General features: G+C 38.7%; 1 protein-coding gene across 1 annotated transcript; it reads left to right on the top strand.

The window, feature by feature from the left end:
* Nucleotides 1–6,307: 6,307 nt before the first annotated feature.
* LOC117993033 (histone acetyltransferase KAT2A-like) lies at nucleotides 6,308–17,306 on the top strand. Its single transcript, XM_069506093.1, is given in 21 exon segments — nucleotides 6,308–6,572; nucleotides 7,646–7,824; nucleotides 8,104–8,230; nucleotides 9,224–9,369; nucleotides 10,029–10,253; nucleotides 10,481–10,530; nucleotides 11,220–11,385; nucleotides 11,844–11,982; nucleotides 12,399–12,479; nucleotides 12,828–13,003; nucleotides 13,710–13,842; nucleotides 14,142–14,214; nucleotides 14,316–14,392; nucleotides 14,796–14,939; nucleotides 15,519–15,538; nucleotides 15,540–15,680; nucleotides 15,769–15,865; nucleotides 16,196–16,302; nucleotides 16,720–16,758; nucleotides 16,760–16,811; nucleotides 17,176–17,306. Coding segments are annotated over 21 exon segments (2,391 nt in total). The 5' UTR covers nucleotides 6,308–6,484.
* Nucleotides 17,307–20,373: the final 3,067 nt, after the last annotated feature.

Here is a 20,373-nt window from a genome sequence, read left to right as displayed (position 1 = left end):
AACAACTAAAACTCAGTTTCATTTAGGTAACTATTTACTTTAGCAATATTACAAAACTGTGATATTACTATGTTAGTAGTAAGTTAGGTATAAAGAAAATAAATATCGGAGCTATTCGCTATGTTTAGGGTTCCGTACCTCAAAAGAAAAAACGGAACCCTTATAGGATCACTTTGTTGTCTGTCTGTCTGTCAAGAAACCTACAGGGTACTTCCCGTATGACCTACAATCATGAAATTAGGCAGGTAGGTATAAGCCTTATAGCAGACATTAGGGGAAAAATCTGAAAACCGTGAATTTGTGGTTACATCACACAAAAAAAAATTGTGGTCATGAACTAATAATTAGTATTTTCAATTTTCGAAGTAAGATAACTATATCAAGAGGGGTATCATATGAAAGGTCTTCACCTGTGCATTCTAAAACAGATTTTTATTTATTTTTATGCATCATAGTTTTTGAATTATCGTACAAAATGTCGAAAAAATACGACCGTAGTACGGAACCCTCGTTGCGCGAGCCTGACTCGCACTTGGCCGGTTTTTTTTAATTCGTTCTTCTCAATTTGGTAAAGTATCAAATTATGTTTGTGGTAACTAGATTTAAAAAAAAAAACTACTTTTCATCGTAGTTAAATAATAATATGAAAAAGTACGAAATGAAAACTACGAGTCTATAATGGCGTGATCGAAATTGATCACGTAGACGTGCTGAATAACGAACTAATTGGATGACTGGCGAGAATTTAAGAAATGAGTACTTACTTTCTTTTGCTTCTTTTCAGTTTTCTAAATTATTTCATAGAGCAAAATAAGGTCTTATTGGCTGAATGGAAAATTTTCTGGAGTAGGTATATCAAAACAAAATACAATTCAAAAAGCTTAGTATAAAAACACCGAAAAAACCACAGAAGGTTGTCCTCAGTGCCGATAGCTGCAACGATTAGATATAAAGGCTAGAAGTGAGGATGATGACTGGACATACAGGAATAATAATTCAAGAGCTGTATTGGTGTGACCAAATCGGGGAGACTGCTCTGACCTTAACACCCAGAGAGATGGAAGTGGATCATCCTATAAGAAGAGCGTGTAGTTTGAGTCAATGGTAATCCTCTCCGTGCTGCCATCATGTTGAAATAATATTCCGTACCTATCCAGATTCTACATGGCAGAGAAAAGCCAGAGATAGAATAATTTGGAAGGGAATGGAGGAGGCCTATGTCGGAAGACACTGAGGCGTTAAAACGGCTACCGAAGACGCAACTTGCTATAGATACCTTAATAATAATATGTAATGTAATATTGTTTTAAATTAACAAATTGTAAATTGTGAACCCTCAGAATAATAAAGGCTTATTTATTTATTTACTATTTATACCTATCCAGATTCAATATGGACATATAACTACATGGATCTATACAATATATAGCTAATGTTAATTTTAAAATATTATGGAATATGGATATACTTGTTTATACATATATCTTGGCACGAAAGTCTGTGCAGGTAATAGGTAGCTCAGGGTATAAAAAGTATCTCAGGTGTTTAATATCTTCGTAGGTAGATACATAAAAGGTGGTAAAGTAAGCAATCACAAAGAAAGGGTTTGGGAATGTCCCACGGGGTTGGAATACCTACATACACGCATGGATAACTTACTACAAATGGACGAAAAGTGACCCAAAAAAGTAGAAAACCTTGCTTACTGCTTAGTTTAAACATGAACTTTTCAACCTGGTTCCTTCTTCACCTTTCTACTATCGTACCGCAAGGCATCGCCAAGGTCTGCACCCGTAGGTACCTATGTAGTCGAAATTCCACGGATATTTACGAAGCGATTTGCCTCCACATTTCTGATTCGAACCGTTAAGATTTGGAACACCCTTCCAGCATCAGGTTTCCCCTCCAATTATAATATCATCATCATGATCAACCCATCACCGGCTCACTACAGAGCACGGGTCTCCTCTCAGAGTGAGAAGGGTTTTGGCCATAGTCTACCACGCTGGCCATGTGCGGATTGGTAGACTTCACACACCTTTGAGAACATTATGGAGATCTCTCAGGCATGCAGGTTTCCTCACGATGTTTTCCTTCACCGTTAAAGCAAGTGATATTTAATTAATTAAAACGCACATAACCCTGAAAAGTTAGAGGTGCGTGCTCGGGATCGAACCCCCGACCTCCGATTAGAAGGCGGGCGTCCTAACCACTAGGCTATCACAGCTTATAATTATAATATGGGTACCTTCAAGTCAAGAGTGAAAAATTCCTAGGCAAGCGCGCTCCATCTTAGGCTGCATTATCACTTGCCACAGGTCTGATTGCAGACAAGCGCTAGTCTATAAATAAAAAACTCGTAATAGAATGTCTCTTGCCATATTCCACGGTTTTGTGGCACTAGTGTCCACCGTCCAATGGTTCCCTGCGGCTAGTCTGATGTCATCAGTCTACCAACTACCTAACGGGATATCTTGCTCTTAAGGTGACGCAGTACGCTCGACCGAACCTGTTTGCTTTTCACTCGACATTGTATGATGATGATGAGAAGGGTGAGAGGCACGATGATTTTCACTGAAATCAAGGGTTTAGGAAAAGTATTTTTGAGAAAAAACTAGGTACTGAGTTTATGTTTGCAAAGTATTAGTTACCTCAACTAATGAATAAATGAACTATGTCTAATGTTAAATTTCTTTAGAATTTTCATACCCCTAATCTTATTTATTTACGCCCAAAGTTGTCATAAATTTAGTGTTAAAATAGGATTCTTTTGAGACTCGTAACTTCAAAATCAATATTTTTTTCAATGTGTCATATATCAATAAACCTAGATAATGACGAGATTAATCGATATAATACTTCGTTTTGAGCGTACAGTATCAAATAATGTAGTAATTACCCTCCTACGTTTGTATGAAGAAAGCACCGTCCTGAGGCCCCTTAACGGGATGTCTTGAAAACCGCAGCGTTTTCCGATACAGAGTAGCCCACTGAGGCCACAAGGCTATCTCCGCTGTTTCTTTCCTAATAACTTTAGTACATGACAGGTCGAGATGGCAATCGGGGAGGGAACGCCCCGCACGCCCGCACAGGCCCTGCGCTAATCCGGTGCGGGCGAGTGCGGATGACGTGCGCGAGTTCCCCTCGCCTCATACCCCGATTGCCATCTCGACCTGTCGCGGTCTATACCTATCTACTTATAATTATTAGAAACTAGCTGATACCCGCGACTTTGTCCTCGTGAAATTAGGTTTTTTTAAATCCCGTGGGAACTCTTTGGTTTTCCGGGATAAAAAGTAGCCTATGTCACTCTCCAGGTCTTTATCTATACGCATGCAAAAAATCACGTCAATTCGTTGCACCGTTGCGCCGTGATCGAAGGACAAACCAACAAACCAAAAAACCAACAAACACACACACTTTCGCATTTAAAGTTCTCGTTTCGATACCAAAAATCATGATAGACGTAAACAAAGCTAACCAATACCTAAGAACATTAATCAGCATTCAGCAGGCGTAATAAATTCATTCCCAACCTCAGTTCCCAACACATAATATTATGCCATAAACTTTCAGACGGCAAAAACATTGTTTTATGACGTCATGTGCTGAAAATGTGAGTCAAGACCCCAATTCAGTATCAAAACACGATTTCTCTTTTGCCTCCTGAAATTAGGCTGATAACCACATCCACATTCACATTAATATAAAGTACTAGCGACCCGCCCCAGCTTAGCACGGATAGCTTATTATAATAATTAGTATCTTCAGTAGGTACCTACCCATATTATTTATTTATTTATTTATTTTATTTATTTTATATCTAATTAGAACGGCAGTGCCACTTACACTAACTAGATGATTAATAATAAATTTAAATACAAATAAAGGTACAAGAAAAAAGACATAAAATACAAAACGATAAAAGATCAAAGAATTTTGAATAATATGTACGCTGAGAACATTGAATGACATATTCATGCAATGCTCTCAGCGTACTTCAGTAACTCCCGAACCAGTATTATAGACCCATCATAAATGGGTCCCATTGAGCATTATTGTCCAAAAGCGCGTTGAATGATGCTAATGAACGGGGTATAGGTGACATAGATCTAGCAACAGTGCGATGATGTGGGACCACGAAAAGTTTATTTTTTCGTGGACGAAGATTACTGTTGGATTCAGGGACACGTATGCGACACAGTTGGTCATGAAGTTCTCGAGCATTAACATCTCCTCGCAAAATTTGACACATAATTTTGAGTTGGTCGCAAATGCGTCTGACCTCCAGGGAGTTGAAACCTAAGCAACCTAACAGAAATTTGGTTGGGTATAGGAAAGGGTAATATCCATAGCAACGTTTATACAGGTATCTTAGGAAGGCCTTTTGTACTTTTTCTAATATAAGCCCGTACTTTGCCTCGTACGGATGCCAGACACAGGTGCTTGTTTCGAGCTTGCTTCGGACTAAGGCGTAATTATAAATGCGAATGCGTTCTTTGCCTGAATTTCGAACCCATCCGGGAGCGGGATATTCATGAGCTTGTTAGCTAGTCGACCCGAACTCTATATATTACTCTATATTATAGGTATTCTTAGGTACGTTGAGTAGAAAGCTCTATTTATATAAAATAGTAGTTCGGTTGATCGAACTAGGGCTGTGTTTTCAATGGTACGTAAGAGTTGTGTAAATATAAACGGTTTTTACTTACATAGTTACATGTATACAACTAGGTAATTAGTTAGGTAACTCGGTAAGTACCTCCAAATTCCAATGCCTATCCAGAAAACGATGCTATCCTGGCTACGAATTGAACCTGGTATTATTTATTATGTACTTATCTATGAATTGAGCCCTGTGGTGTTCACGCCATTTGTTTGTCAATCTTTAACGAAACCAGTCAAGTGAGTCGGACTCGCACACGAAGGGTTCCGTACCGTACTAGAAATAATAATTAAGTATTAATTTTTTTGCGCAGGTAATACAAATTCACGGTTTTCTGATTTTTCGCTTTACTTGTATTTTCCATTGCTACCTGCCAAATTGCATGATTCTAGTTCAGCGGGTACGGGTACGGGTTCAAGTACCCTTTAAGTTTTGATTCCCTTGACGCGCCTTGACAGACAGATAGACAACGAAGCTTAACGAAGTGATCCTACAAGGGTTCCTTTTTTCTGGAGCTACAGAACCATAAAAACAAATAAAAAAGTTTTACTAAGACATATCACTAAATCAGAATTTCATGATGTTCATATCAACCGTTCTAAGTCTCTTATTCTATCAAATCTTGGCAAAGCTTCAACAAAGTTTACAAATACTTAATAAATATTGTCATTTAGTTTCAAGACTTTCAACACGCACGTTTCGTTTCTCGCGCGACGACGTTGAGTTAGGATCTCAATTTAAATATTTAATGTTGTATCCAATATTCTATTTTATTGTACTCTGCTATTTTATGTCTGATTTTCTATCTCAAAGATTCCCAAATGCCAATTTTCATTTCCAATGCACTTTTAGGTTCTACCTCTTTGTATTTAGTAGAGCCGTAACCGAGTCCTTAATTAAGTAGTAGGTACCACAAGAAGTTGAAGAAGACTTGATTCACCAAAAGTTGTGGCCTGTGGACCTTTGTCAAAAAGATCAAAGATAGGTATAACGGTCCTACGCCTTACGAGCATAGCTTACGAGCCATCTAAAAAGTTTTAATTGGACTTACGCGTTCTTCTTTTTAGGAATTACTCACGGTAATTCCTAAAAAGGCACCTAAATTAATAATTTATAGCTATTAATTATCAATTTGGGTAGCTACCTACTTTATTTTAATCTCAGCAGACCTTTAAAAAGATCAATGCATCAGACAATCTGAGCTTCGTAGTTAGTTATATGTGTCGAATTTGATAGTGTCTTGAACAATCGTATCAATGGTTGATACGACTTCCGCAGTTCATCACGTTCGAATTTCAAAAGTAGGTACTTTCTAGTATCATAACTCTATGCTTTCCACGATTTCCGAGCGAGTTTCTAGTTTCTCACTTCTAGCTTCTAGTGTCTCGCTTCTCGCTTAGAATTGTTTTACTTCTTCTGTAGTACGGAACCCTCGATGCTCAAGTCCGACTCGCACTTGGTTGGTTTTTTAGGGTAGTTTGGGTGGAATTTCGACAGAAACTAGGGTAAAAATAAATTCTTAAGTGGAAACACTCATCAATTGTCACTTCCAAAGTTCCATTCCACACTTGGTCACATTCACATTGTCAAATGTCAAATATCGATGTCATTTGACATTTCAAAAGCAACAAATCACAGCAGAGGGATTGCGTTGCGTCTTACTAAATACTAATGTATCGATCGCGTCTTTCCTTCTAAACATCTTTTAAATCTTGATATCTTTATAAATAAAGGGCTAGCATAAAAATGTTTATCTCCATGATCTTATAAAGCTGTTAAATAGTGGAATTTGTGCGTGTGGAAGGTGTAGCTCGTATCATGTCTTCTTCCCAGTTGTCAGACGAGATAGCTGACATTGCCATGACAGGAACTGAGGCTGATTCTTCGCAAACACACGCTCATGAAGGTAAATAAACAATTCTTTAGTAATTATTGGTGTCACGTCTAAAGATCTTTGGGTATGAGGCACATGCCCCATCGCCGACGAGGAAGCGACCAGCTATCGGCTATTTTCTCGTTCAAGAAACTTACAATCAATACAATAAGATTCCGTGTCAATGAAAGAGATAAATATATCAATAGTTGATCGCATAGCGTGCACACTGCTGGCGAGAATTATCTCAAATAGTTTGTTGCAGCGACAAGAGCCTTAAGACTGCAGTCAGACCTTAAGTTGTACTGCTATTACCTATAGCCCGCTAAATGAAAGGTTCACTAATGAGTCAATGTGCCACAGAATAGACGCCCGTGCCATCCTCACTTCGCACAACCAAATAGATCTTAATAAAATAAAGCAGTGAAACATTGTTCATCATTGTTATTCCATTGGATGCAAGATTCTTCACAGAATGTAGTCTTGTGTTGGTTGTGCCCAGAAGAGAACTAGTCTGTCTGTGGCTCTACCGCGGTTGTTTGACAGCTACAATGTCACGATCGCAATCATCTCTGATTGGTTAATGCTCGCTCACTATTGGCCACAATGCATTGTTGCAACAAGAATCGCACAAATTCAGCCAATCAGAACAATTGAGATTGTAATAATGATTGATGCAGGTTTTAGACAATCGCCCTACTGGACTTAAAGCAGTCCGGCTGTTTGTCAAAGAGATACAGGTTCAAATCCTGCCAGTACTGCAATTTTGCTATGTATTTAAAAAAATATTTGAATGTGGTCTCAAAGTGTAGGTAAACACTACCACTAACTAGGTAAAACGAATAAAGTTATATAAAAAAAGGGTTGCTCCTGGGACTTTGTGTGCTAAAATTTATAACCTACAGTGTTCGGGGATATAGGGGCTATCTATCAGTGAAAGAACAATCAGAATCAGGTTGTTAGTTCTGGAAATTAACACTGCCCCTACATCCAAACTTATAAACTTCTTTACAATATTAGTGTAGATAGTAATTAGCTATAATCTGTCTACCAGAATATAAAACACCAAAAATATTTACAAACATTTCAATTTTCTTGTTTCAAAGCTTCATCAAGTGCCACGGCAGATGATGCATCATCCAGCAATGCGGCGACGCCTGCCAGCAGTGAGGGTCAGGCGTCCAGGCAGTCAAACCTGCAGCGTATACAGCAGAGGAAGAACCAGGTCTACAACTGGCCACACAACAAGAAACTGCTCAAATTGGCCATCTACTCTGCTTGCCAGGTATGTTATGAATCATAGTCAAGCAGTGCATGTAAGCTGTCAAAGGCATGAGTCCAGTCAGTCAAACCACCAATACATACAATCTAAATATATAAAGGAAAAAGGTGACTGACTGACTGACTGATCTATCAACGCATAGCTCAAACTACTGGATGGATGGGGCTGAAATTTGGCTACCTCTTTACAGTCACAAGATACAGCTTGCTGACTGACAGACGGATACTACATTTTTGTAACATTTTCTTTGCAGAAATGACTTAGTTTCTCTCTTATCCACAGACCCCAGACTGTGCGTGCAATGGCTGGAAGACCCCTGTACCGCAGCAGACTGGCAAGGGTAGCAGAGCTGACAACCAACCCTTAGCCAGCTTCACAGACCCATGTCGCAACTGCAATCACATATTAGGTAAATAACTATATTCAAAAGACTTTGTTATAAGACTAACTTATGCTCGCGACTTCGTCCGCGTGGACTACAAAATTTCAAAACCCTATTTCACCCCCATAGGAGTTGAATTTTCAAAAATCCTTTCTTAGCGGATGCCTACATCATAATAGCTATCTGCATGCCAAATTTCAGCCCGATCTGTCCAGTAGTTTGAGCTGTGCGTTGATAGATCAGTCAGTCAGTCACCTTTTCCTTTTATATATATAGATTTAAACAGTTGATTCTTTTAATACTTGATTTTATATCTATATACAGTACGCGACAGAAAGTATTATACATCGACCTTTAGAAGTAGATAGCAGATTTGTAGAGCATTGTCTCTGTTGTTGAGCCACAAAAGGTCATATAGGCATGAGTGACAGAGACAATGCTCTATAAAGCCGAAATGTCATTCTAAAGGCTGATGTACTGCTTTCTGCCGCATACTGTAACTCTAACTTCCCAAGTAAAGAATTTCTTTCCTAATGTTTCCTAAAGAATAAAAAAACAAATGTTGTTGAATGCTAAAATCAACACCCATATTCATTAAAATCATGAAAATTAAAATGGTAGATACATGCATATTACCTTAAACAGTTACACTAAAACTAGTCTGGAAATAAGATCATTCATTTTATTGTAGATCCATACTAATATTATAAATGCCAAAGTGTGTCTGTCTGTCTGTCTGTCTGCTAGCTTTGCACGGCCCATCCGTTTCACCGATTTCGATGAAATTTGGTACAGACATAGATTACATCCAGGGAAGGACATAGGCAACTTTTGATCCTGGAAAATCAAAGAGTTCCCACGGGATTTTAGAAACCTAAATTCACGCGGACGGAGTCACGGGCATCATCTAGTCTACTATATAGTAGAGTTACTCTAAAATAAATAATCATAAAGTGACATAAAACAAAACAAACCATCATTTGCCTCAACAAAACTCGATTCCTAATGTTTATATTGTAGAGAAACATGTAACCCACCTGCAAGGCCTATCGGTAACGGAGGTGAATAAACTCCTAGGAGCAGTGGTGGATGTGGAGAATATTTTCATGTCTATGCACAGAGAGGACGATCTTGACACTAAACGGGTGTATTATTATCTTTTCAAAGTGAGTGTAGAGTTCGTTACTAGTTTTTACTTTCACAATAGCACAGTTTAACGAGTATATAGTTTGGAAAGGACATGCAGGGGTGTACTGCTATCGCTAAAGTAGTAATGTTTTAAAATTGTTTTGTAATGTCAAAACAATCTTGAAACATTACTACTTTAAGCGGTGGTGGTAACGGCTCCAGAATGCATTTGTCAGTAGCGTTTGCCTTCACTTTGGGGCTTGTGTTTCTTGTGCCACCTTTCCACTGTTTTTCTCAACTGTATTTTTGCTAAGTTATTTGTCTATACCCATATTCCTGCAAATAAGATACATTTAAGGATTTTTATTAATTGATTTGACAGTAAAACAGTTAAACATGAAAAAAAAAATTGTAGATACAACAAAATAATAAAATAGATTTTGAGAAACAAGAGAAACAAGGTTTTTCAGATTAGGAGTTTAAAACATATTAATATTTACTTCAAAACCATTCATTTATTACATTAAAAAGGTAATCTGAATCTGTTCTAACCATGGCAATGTGCAATTGCAAGCAGATTCCATATCCAAACTGCAATTTTAAAGTCAGCTGGATTTGCACACTTGAGGAGAGTTTACACATTTATCTACATGTAAAATTCCATATTTGGCACTAAGAGCGTCAATATTTTTTTTAGCTCCTCCGAAAATGCATCTTAACTCAAACACAGCCCAAAATCGAGGGTCCACTCGGCCAGCCTCCATTCGAAAGGCCCTCCATAGCCAAAGCCATCACAAACTTTGTTCTTTACAAGTTCAATACATTACCGCAGAGAGAATGGCAGACAATGTATGATCTAGCTAAGATGTTCCTACATTGCTTCAACCATTGGAACTTTGAAACACCTAGTGTAAGGAAACTGGTAAGATCAATTTATTATATTTAACCACAATATATTAATTTAAAAATTTTGTTTTGTAATATGTACTGAATTCTTTGGATGTGGATAACTTCTGTAGCACATGTACGTTACATGTAATGAGGTAGCGAAATAATTACCGCCTTTATGCATTTGACTTAAAAGTGTTATTTTTGTTACTGCATGCGAAATTCATCTGTGTACTAAAAGTGTTAATGTTAATCTTTCAGCAAGTATCAAATCCTGAGGATATTTCGACATATCAAATAAATTATACCAGGTAACTTTAGTTCATATTCATACCAGGTAATTTTAGATCATATTTTCTTAACTAGACAATGGGGCCGATTCTCTAGTACACAATCTCTAAACTAAACTAAATTAACAGGTCTAAATCTAGTGCTATCCTTTTCCGCAAGCAACGTTACGAAAGGGATAGCAATATATTTAATTTAACTGTTAATTTAGTTTAGTTTAGAGATTGTGTACAAAAGAATCGGCCCCATTGGTACTAATTCTAAGCGTAACTAAAATTTAGAGTATTTGCATCTTTTTCTAACCAATGTAATAAGGAAAGACAAACCTAATATAATTTAGAGCTGTCAAACCTTGTGACTTTAGCTACCAGTCGTGAGCCTATTGTTTAAATTTGTAGCGTGCACAATAATTTAGAGCCTTCATCATCCGTACGTGTTGCCAAGCAATAATTGTTTAAAAAATTGCCCATGTATGCGCACTTTAGCGGACGGATGGTATTAGTTGCTTTTTTTAACTCCCGTGTAAATCCCGCAAATTGCTAATGTGCGTGGCCGCCATTTTAGTAACGTCAGCACTAGTTCACTGAAGTTCCGAGCTGGTGTTATATTTTTATTTCGGCTGACGTCAAAATGACGTCATTTCGATTTTAATGAGACATGTTTCCAGCGCAATAGCAATTTGCGGGACTTATACCACTATGTTGTCTTCCAGATGGCTAGTATTTTGCCACGTCCCAGCATTCTGCGATTCTCTACCGCACTATGAAACATCCGTCGTGTTCGGTCGCACGTTGTTGCGTGCAGTATTCAAGTCTGTTTGTCGACAGTTGATGGACAAGTGTCGATCCGAGAGGGATAGAATGCCACCAGAAAAAAGGGTAATTCTAATTTTTTAATATTTAATATTTATGAAGAACATCCGGCAAAGGACTACAATCTGGACCTGTGAAATTCTTTGTAATTTTAAAAGTAAAATTCTTTGTAGTTGTAAAAATTTATTTAAAAATTCTTTTATTGAAATACTTTAGCCCTTTTTCAGTTAAAAAATCTGAGATTTTATTTTATTGTAAAGGCACACAAAACTGGTTGTAACTATGCAATACTCTAAATATAAAAATCGATTGTAGTTACTTTAACGTATCTTTGAATGAAGTTATCCAATTACGTCATTCGGCCATGAATACATATTGACGGATAAACAAGCTGTAAATAAACTAGTTCTAAGCGTAAAGTGCATACCATGAACTGCACAGAGGTCTGAAATTGAAGAATTCCAGAAATTTTGGTTAAATCGCTAGTAAGGTTTTCTTGATTAAAAAATCCTGGTTTATTTTAGGTCCTAGTGCTAAACCACTTCCCTCGTTTCCTGAGTTTACTGGAAGAGGAAATCTTCAGTGTGAGTTCCCCTATCTGGGACCCTGACTACAAACAACAACCTCCCAATCATCTACAGTCTATTATCGATAACAAAACTCGTGAGTATATTGTTGTAGCAAATAATAATCAAAAAATGTTTTCAACAACTAATAATTGATTCATCGAACTTTCATTTTCAATACTTCTTTGAATATACTATTTTCTGTTTTACTGATTGATTTTGTGACTCCTGAATTACAACATCCCTCGCTTACGGCTCACGCATACCCAATTTGGTTTGAAAGGTTTTATTAAATCTTACAAACAAAATGTTCCAGATTTTTAATTTAGATTTTCTATAATTTCAAACTGTTATTTATACAAGTTACAGTTTAAAATAAGAAGCAGACTCGTAAAAAAAATTTGATACATGTGAAGATTATTTTTCTATAATTATTCGATGTGTTTGAGCTGTTAGCGACTCGATTATCGATACAAAATACGCGTAATAGCTCATATATTCTATTATACACAGCAAATAGACGAGGCGAGTTCGAACGTGTCACTGCAACGGGCGAGAGCAAAGATGGTTTCACTACAGTTTCACTTTCTTCTTGTAAGTAAAATATAAAAAATAATAAAAATAAGTTTAACTTGTGTTACGTTAATTTTATGTAAGATATAAAATTTAAATGATACAGTGTGTACGCACGCACGCACTTAAACGCGCACGTATACGTAAACTTACGGAAGAATATTTTGATTATCCTTAAAAAAAGTCTTACATATTTCACAATCAAATTATCCTACATATCATTTAAAAAATGCTTAAGACTTCGAATTTCTTTATCCGGTTTTGCACAGAATCGTTCTAAAACGCGAAATAACTTAGCAGTATGACTTCTTTTGTTAGTATCTTTCGTAAGGTTGAAATCCCGTATTTATTAGTCCATTTCCTCTTCAGGTTCAATAAAACGCGAAGACTTGAAGCGATCATCTGAAGTCCGCAGCGGAGATCAAGGTTGTAAGAGACGAAGATGTGATGACTCCATATATGACGGCACGGATGACGTCAGCGAGCGCACCGTCGCCGATATAGTGGCCACCATCACCGACCCCAACTATATGTGCGGACCTGATGTGAGTTACGACATTTTAACCTAACTACTACCGTTGAAAGCTCTCATGTGAGTTACGCCATCATTACCGGACTTCAAGAGGGTATAGTGTCTAAGATAAGAAGACTTGAAGCGATTCTCTAAAGTCCGTAGTGCTTATCAAGGTTGCATGAGACAGAAATTGGATGGATCCATATAAAACGGCACAGATGACGTCAGCGAGCGCACCGTTGCCGATATAGTGGGCACCATTACCGACTCCCAACTATATGTGCGGACTTGTTGTGAGTTACGACATTTTAACCTGACTTCGGAAGGGTATAGTGTCGAACAGGGTTGTTGCGGATGCTAATATCTTGACATCCGCTTACGCGGATGCGGATGCGAATGGCTGAATTGTCAAAAAAATGTGAAAATTCTAGGAAAAATGTCATTGAGACACACGAGATAACAACTTTTTATTTTACGTCTTCGAATTGACTGACTGGATTGGACCAAATCAGACTGGACTAGTTCGGACCGGATCAGACTAGACCACTTCGAATCGGATTGGATCGGTTCGGTTCTCTCCAGTCCGATCAAAATACGTTACTATCATCGAGTTACAGTACCAAGTTACGGTACATGAAATAAAGAAAGAAAATAATCAGGAAAATTCTTACAACACTGCTTTAAATGTACGAATTCAAGGCAAGAACAAAAGTGATCAATATTGTTTTGTTTTTAAGGCACTATTCCAAATGCAAGCGCCACGCGATGAGGCGGCCAAATTGGAGGAGCAACGGAAGCTAATAGAGTTCCACGTCATCGGTAACTCCTTAACTGGGCCGGTTAATAAACAGACCATGCTATGGTTGATCGGTAAGATTTTTTCTAAATTTTGTATAGTACCACTAAAATTACAATTCCTGGATGATTGTAGTGGATCACGCAATCGGAAAATGCGTGCAGATTTCGGCTCTAATGTGTCGTATAGAATTATAAAGAAATCACCAAATATGCACCAAAAACACCGGAGAGGATTAACGCTAGCGAAATCCGCACGCCATTTTTCACTAGATTTATTCCACTGGACTAAAGAGACTTGGACTAGGTAATCTTTTTGATCTGTAGGCTCTATAATAATAGAACAATAATTATAACGAAGTTTTAATTTGTAGGTCTCCATAATGTATTTTCTCACCAACTACCTGAAATGACTAAGGAATATATTTCCCAGCTAGTTTTCGATCCGTAAGTAATAAACGTTACATATAAAAATTGTGATTTTAGGCATATAAATTATTTTGTGGATCAGATGGTGATATTAACAAAAAACACTCGTATTCTTTTAGCAAACACAAAACATTGGCTTTGATTAAAGAAGGGAGACCTATCGGTGGAATTTGCTTTAGAACTTTTCACTCGCAGGTAAGGCAAACTTTTATTTTTTTTCATATTTACCATTTATTTTACCATTAACTGATGCCCACGACTTCGTTCGCGTGGATTTACGTTTTTGAAAATCCCGTGGGAACTCTTTAATTTTCCACTTATGCTGAGGTTGTATAGATCTCCCCGAACTCATTACAAAATTGCTCGAAATTCACTTAATACAGTTACTTATAATATTATTATTGTTTCATTTCCCCGCAATCGAAATGAATAGCAGAGTGTATAACTCGGTCATAAACTCATTTTAATAGCTTGTTGTACAATTTACTATTTCTCCAGCTTATATTATAAATGTGTGTTTGTTGATTGCCGCAACCGATCAACGTGATTTTTTTGCTCATTCCCAAGCTTTCACTATACTGTGAACGTATAATTGGCAGGTTTCAGCGAGATAGTGTTTTGCGCGGTGACATCTAACGAGCAAGTGAAGGGCTATGGCACGCATCTTATGAACCACCTCAAAGACTACCACATCCGGAACAACATACTGCATTTCCTGACCTTCGCCGATGAGTTCGCTATTGGTAAGTTGTTTTTTCTGTTACTCTAAAGGCCGGACCGCATTACAGCAGCGCTGCGCAGCGCGACACAAGGCGTAAAAATATTATTTCAATCAATTCGTATGGTGCACGTCACACTGGAGCGGCGCTACACGGCGCGTTGCTGCGCGTCTCGGCATACAGCCTGTTCACCCCTTGCCGTCATGTTGGCACCATTGCTTTGTTTGCTATATTCCATAGAACTTAGAGTGTGAGAGTACTATTGGGTGATTTGCAATGATGCCAACATAACGTCAGGGGACAAGTAATAGTGAATGGTCTGTAGAGAATATTTTCATAAGTGGTAAATTAAAACTACCTGACTATTCATAAGTACTTTTAAAAAGTTTACATGAATAAAAAAACATTCTATTCTATTCTATTCTATTCTATTCACACTACAGTCTTCAGTCAGTATTAAGTATTCGGTGATAAATACGTACCAAGAAAGTAGGGGTTTCTTAGTATGTATACATCCTCGTACTATCTCGTACATATACTTGTTTTTCCTCCCCATTTCTACAAGTTTGCTCTGCCCGTGTCGCATTTAAATTTTTGTTGCAGGCTACTTCAAGAAGCAGGGTTTTCAGCAAGGACATAAAGCTACCGCGCACGATGTACTCCGGCTACATCAAGGACTACGAAGGCGCTACGTTGATGCACTGCGAGCTCAACCCGCGCATCGTCTATACGCACTTCACTGCAGTCATACGCAGGCAGAAAGAGGTGCGTTACACTTACGTCGCCTATCTATTTCAAACAAATGTTGTTCTAGTTGTCTAGTGGCAATTTCTGATTAGAATTATTTTTTCAGATAGTGAAAAAACTGATTGATATGCGACAAAAAGAAGTTCGAAAAGTTCATCCAGGCTTAACTTGCTTCAAAGAGGGTGTAAGTATGACCATAATATGTAATTTTCATCCATAACCGAAATCGACCGATCGATCGCTTGCGCCTTGACGACAATCATGCTTTAAAAAGCAATGATAAGGTGTAGGTTCGAGCGCGCTTGCCTAGATTTTGTGTATTCACTCTGGCTTTGAAGGTATACGTGGCAAAAAACACTGACCGCTGGATGGGCATTCCACACCTTAAGTGAAACCGCAAGTTGCGTATTGGGGGTGCGGCATTTTTCTTTTTTAGAAAAAAAAATGCCCATCCATATTCAGATGCGAATTCTCAATTCTCATATCCCTAACAACTTGCAACTTTGTATGTAGGTCCGCAGCATTCCCGATAGATTGCATCCCGGGAGTCAGAGACGCAGGCTGGCGCGAGGCGCGCGCTACCAGGGCGGCTCCCGACCCTGAGCCCGACCCCTCCGCTCTGCGCACCATACTACACGGGTATGTAAATAATGGCGCCGATTCTGTTGTATTTCTCTTAACTAAATTTGAGTATCTTTTTCTTTTAACATTGCTCAAAAGGACAACATGAATTTTATATTTTAAAGACTTTAGTGCACGCTATAAATTTATACATTATGTAATTTAAGTGTGTAATGTGTGTGTGTGTGGACGAGTCGCAGGGAAGCCGCTGGATTCAGGCGGCGCAAGACCGTGGCGTGTGGAATTCTCTACAAGAGACCTATGTCCAGCTGTGGACGTCCATCGGTTGATGATGATGATGATTAAGTGTGTAAATCTGTGGGCGGTTTTGTGACAATAAAAAAAAACATGGCGGAACACCCAAGATGGCGGAACTAGGTATTTTTAATGCATTCCTACAATATGGATATCAAATGGAAGGGCTTTTTTATTTCAGGTGAAAAACCACGCGGCGGCCTGGCCTTTCCTAAAGCCGGGTAGACAAGGCTGAAGTCCCTGACTACTACGATCATATCAAATATCCTATGGGTAAGAATATTTATAATTTTTGTGTTTTTGAGGACAGAATAAAAAAAGTTTTGCTTCTGTCAAATGTCCCACGAGAATTACGTTCTTTCTATCTTCGATCTCTTTTTGGTCCCGGCAGAATACCAGCGTTGCAGGTTTTATTTCTTTAACACCTGCAGCATTAATGCTGAGCTGGGGCCATTTCATCTGTGCCAAGTGGGTGCAAGAACTCATTTAAAGTAATTTTTTATTACTAACTACTACCTACTAACCATTAAGTTTAAGTTTGTTTGTACCTTAGCTTAGGCACAAGATAAATAAACTAATTTTCTTTCTTTATTTTTTCGAAGTAACAGACACACTAGAATAGTATTTATTTGTATAGATCTGCGCACGATGGGCGAGCGCATCAAGGCGCGCTACTACGCGTCCCGACGCCTCTTCGTCGCGGACATGGCGCGAATCTTCTCCAACTGTCGCCTCTACAACTCGCCTGATACTGACTATTATAGGTAATATTACTGTGATAGCGTCTAAACTATTGTGAGTAATCTAAATATATAAAAGGAAAAGGTGACTGACTGACTAATCTATCAACGCACAGCTCAAACTACTGGACGGATCGGGCTGAAATTTGGCATGCAGGTAGCTATCATGATGTAGGCATCCGCTAAGAAAAAAAATCTGAAAAACCAACCCCCAAGGGGGTGAAATAGGGGTTTGAAATTTGTTTAGTCCACGGCCAAAAAATCGGCACATTAAATCATTTTATACTGCGCGACGTGCCGGCAAACAGGTGATGTTTACATAATTTTAACCTGATTACCCCTTTTTGTATTGTCATTGATTCCTCTTATCAAAAAGAGGTCAGTGTATTATAGTATAATATGACATCATGACAAAAATGTGGCGGATGTGTTTTGTGTGTTATATCCGCCATATTGGATTTCCATTGTCCATGAGTAAATGTATTTTTGTGTTGTCCATACTAGTGATGTACGAATGTCATATTTGGACATTCGGCATTTATACCAACGGGGAGTGAAGCGGTAGCTAGTAAATTATATACGCAGTAGCATATTATCAGTGATACAATTACTTGTCATCCACAGATGCGCCGAACACGCTAGAGAAGTACTTCCAAGCGAAGATGAAGAGTGCGGGCTGTGGGACAAATGATCCCAGTTCAACTCGACGACTTCTTCCTGCGGGAGATGCGAACCGCGCAGACCGACTGAACGTTCCGAGAGTCGTCCTGTATATAGAGAAACGCTAACTCTGATGGCCACGGCTTTGTTGTAAAAGCGAAATACGGTGCAACTGGCTCTACGACTTATCAACGTATAGTTCCCGGCAATTAAATAGTAGTCCGAACCACGAGTGCGGATTTATGTAGGTATTTTCCCACGCGCTCGTGTACTGTGTCCGGATGTAGCACTCACACTAATGCAGATGGCGAACGCGAGGTGCGGCAGGTGCGCGGGCTGGTGTGCTCCTCGCGCGTCCCCTGACGCCTAAGAAATGCTATTGCGACGCGTCTTGCGGTTAAGGTTCAAGTCAAGAACGACTATTCAAATGGCGACTATCGAGTACAAGTTAGTCGTCGACTGCGATCTCTCAGGTAGTAAATAATGCACTCTATGAGGGAAGCAGCCTACTTGGGAACTTGAAAAGGGATTGGCAGTTTTATTAAACCTGTCCCTTATAAATTCTACACAGCATTATATTGGAACTCTAGCTCGCTTGGGCGGCACGCATTGCCAGTAAGGTGGTAACTAACTACGGAAGAAGCCTCGCACCAGACCAGACCAGAGACAATTTAGAAATTATAAATTCCCAAATTGTTCCTGCCCGGAAATTGAACCCGATATCTCCACGCATACAAACTGATGTAGAACTGAACGGTTTTTGTAGAGCACTGTGTCTGTCGTTGAGACCGACAAAACGTTACAGGTATGAGTGACCGAGACAACGCTCTACAAAGCCGAATGTCATTCTGAAACGATGTACATTATTTTCTGCCGCGTGCTGTAAAACATGCAAAAGTCGCGTTTGTTATATTTTGTAAGTTTAGTCTTAAGATTAAGGTAATTAGCTAAATAATGTCAAGCACGTACGAATGGCCGCGTGGTTTTTTCAACTATAGTTCGTGCAAAAGAGGTAGTCCCAACCTGAAGTTGCAACATGGTGATTTGTGTATTTAGATCATAGACTAAGGATTTAAATAAACAAGCCTAGCTGTGACCCACCGGAGAAGGCTGAGGAGAAGAAGTGTACAACAGACAGCGAGTGGTGTGCTTTGTGTAGAGTGTAGAGTGTATGTCGAAGGGTTCTGGTGTGACGCGCCGCTTTGGAATATCTACTCGATCGTAGAACGGTGAAGTATTGACGCACACCTACAATGGTCTCTGTGTGCTTGAGCGTTGAACATACAAGAATCATTTTGATACTTTTTTTTACTATTATGATATTATTTTGTTCTAACAATGAAATTAAAAAAATAGAAATGGCAAGTTAATTTGTAATTCGATATGTAGAAGTACAGCTGTGACGTAGTAGGCCGAGGCGACGTTGGCGTGATGTATTAGATAAATTACGATTACGTGCCTGAAGAGGCACGGAATAGGGAATGGTGAAAGGATCGGAGGGAGGCCTTTGTGCAGACGTGGGACAGTACACTGATTTAGATTAGATTAGCTGTGATCTGTTTTTGTACAATGCGCAGTCAAACGCATCGTATTTCAGATTTGACTACGCACTTGTTTTGCGCTCACTATAATAATAATAAATAATGCCGAGGCGTTGAAGCCATGGCCTAGGGTTAAGACTTAGCAATGCAATTGATGTACTAATAAATAATTTATGAACTCTGAATGTTTAAACAGTAAATTAAAAATCAAATCTTACATTTTCAGTGATATTGTGGTTATTATTAGTAAACATTGTTACGGCTATACTCACGTATTAAATGACGTAAGGCCGACTAGTTTATAGTAGCAGACTCAACCGCGACGCGTTGCGAGCTGAGTCTGTGAAAAAGGACCCCGGATGGGTTCGAAACTAGTCGGGCTTACGTCGACTAAACAAGTGAGTATAGCCGTAACAATCTATACTTAGGGCGTTTGTGCACCCATCCGTGAAATCACGGATTCCGTAAAAATACGAATCGAATGAGTACGTATTTGTATGACGACTACTTCGAAGAATCACGGATACGAACCGAATACGGATGAGTGCACAAACTCCCTCAAAATGGAAATCTATTTAAAAAAATTATGTCAATTTTAGCAAATAGCGTTTCAGTATTAAATAAATAATTATTCGGAAACCTTATAAATATGTATATTTAAAATCCTGTAAGAGTGACTACGCACTATTCCGATCTCTGATCCCAAATCTTTGACATATCTATGGCATATGTCTGATTTGAATCCGAGGCACGTCCGAGGTATTCTCACGGACGGAGAGAAATCGGATAACGGAAGTCGGATAGTGCGCAAGCTAGCATACAAATAGTTCTATGACTACTTCGGAACGTATTTTCACGGATTCGGATCGGATGTTGTGCGTAAACGCTCTAATA

The sequence above is a fragment of the Maniola hyperantus genome, chromosome 22, assembly GCF_902806685.2.
Source record: "Maniola hyperantus chromosome 22, iAphHyp1.2, whole genome shotgun sequence".
In the NCBI taxonomy this organism is placed as follows: domain Eukaryota; kingdom Metazoa; phylum Arthropoda; class Insecta; order Lepidoptera; family Nymphalidae; genus Maniola; species Maniola hyperantus.
This window is presented reverse-complemented; position numbering and strand designations above follow the sequence as displayed.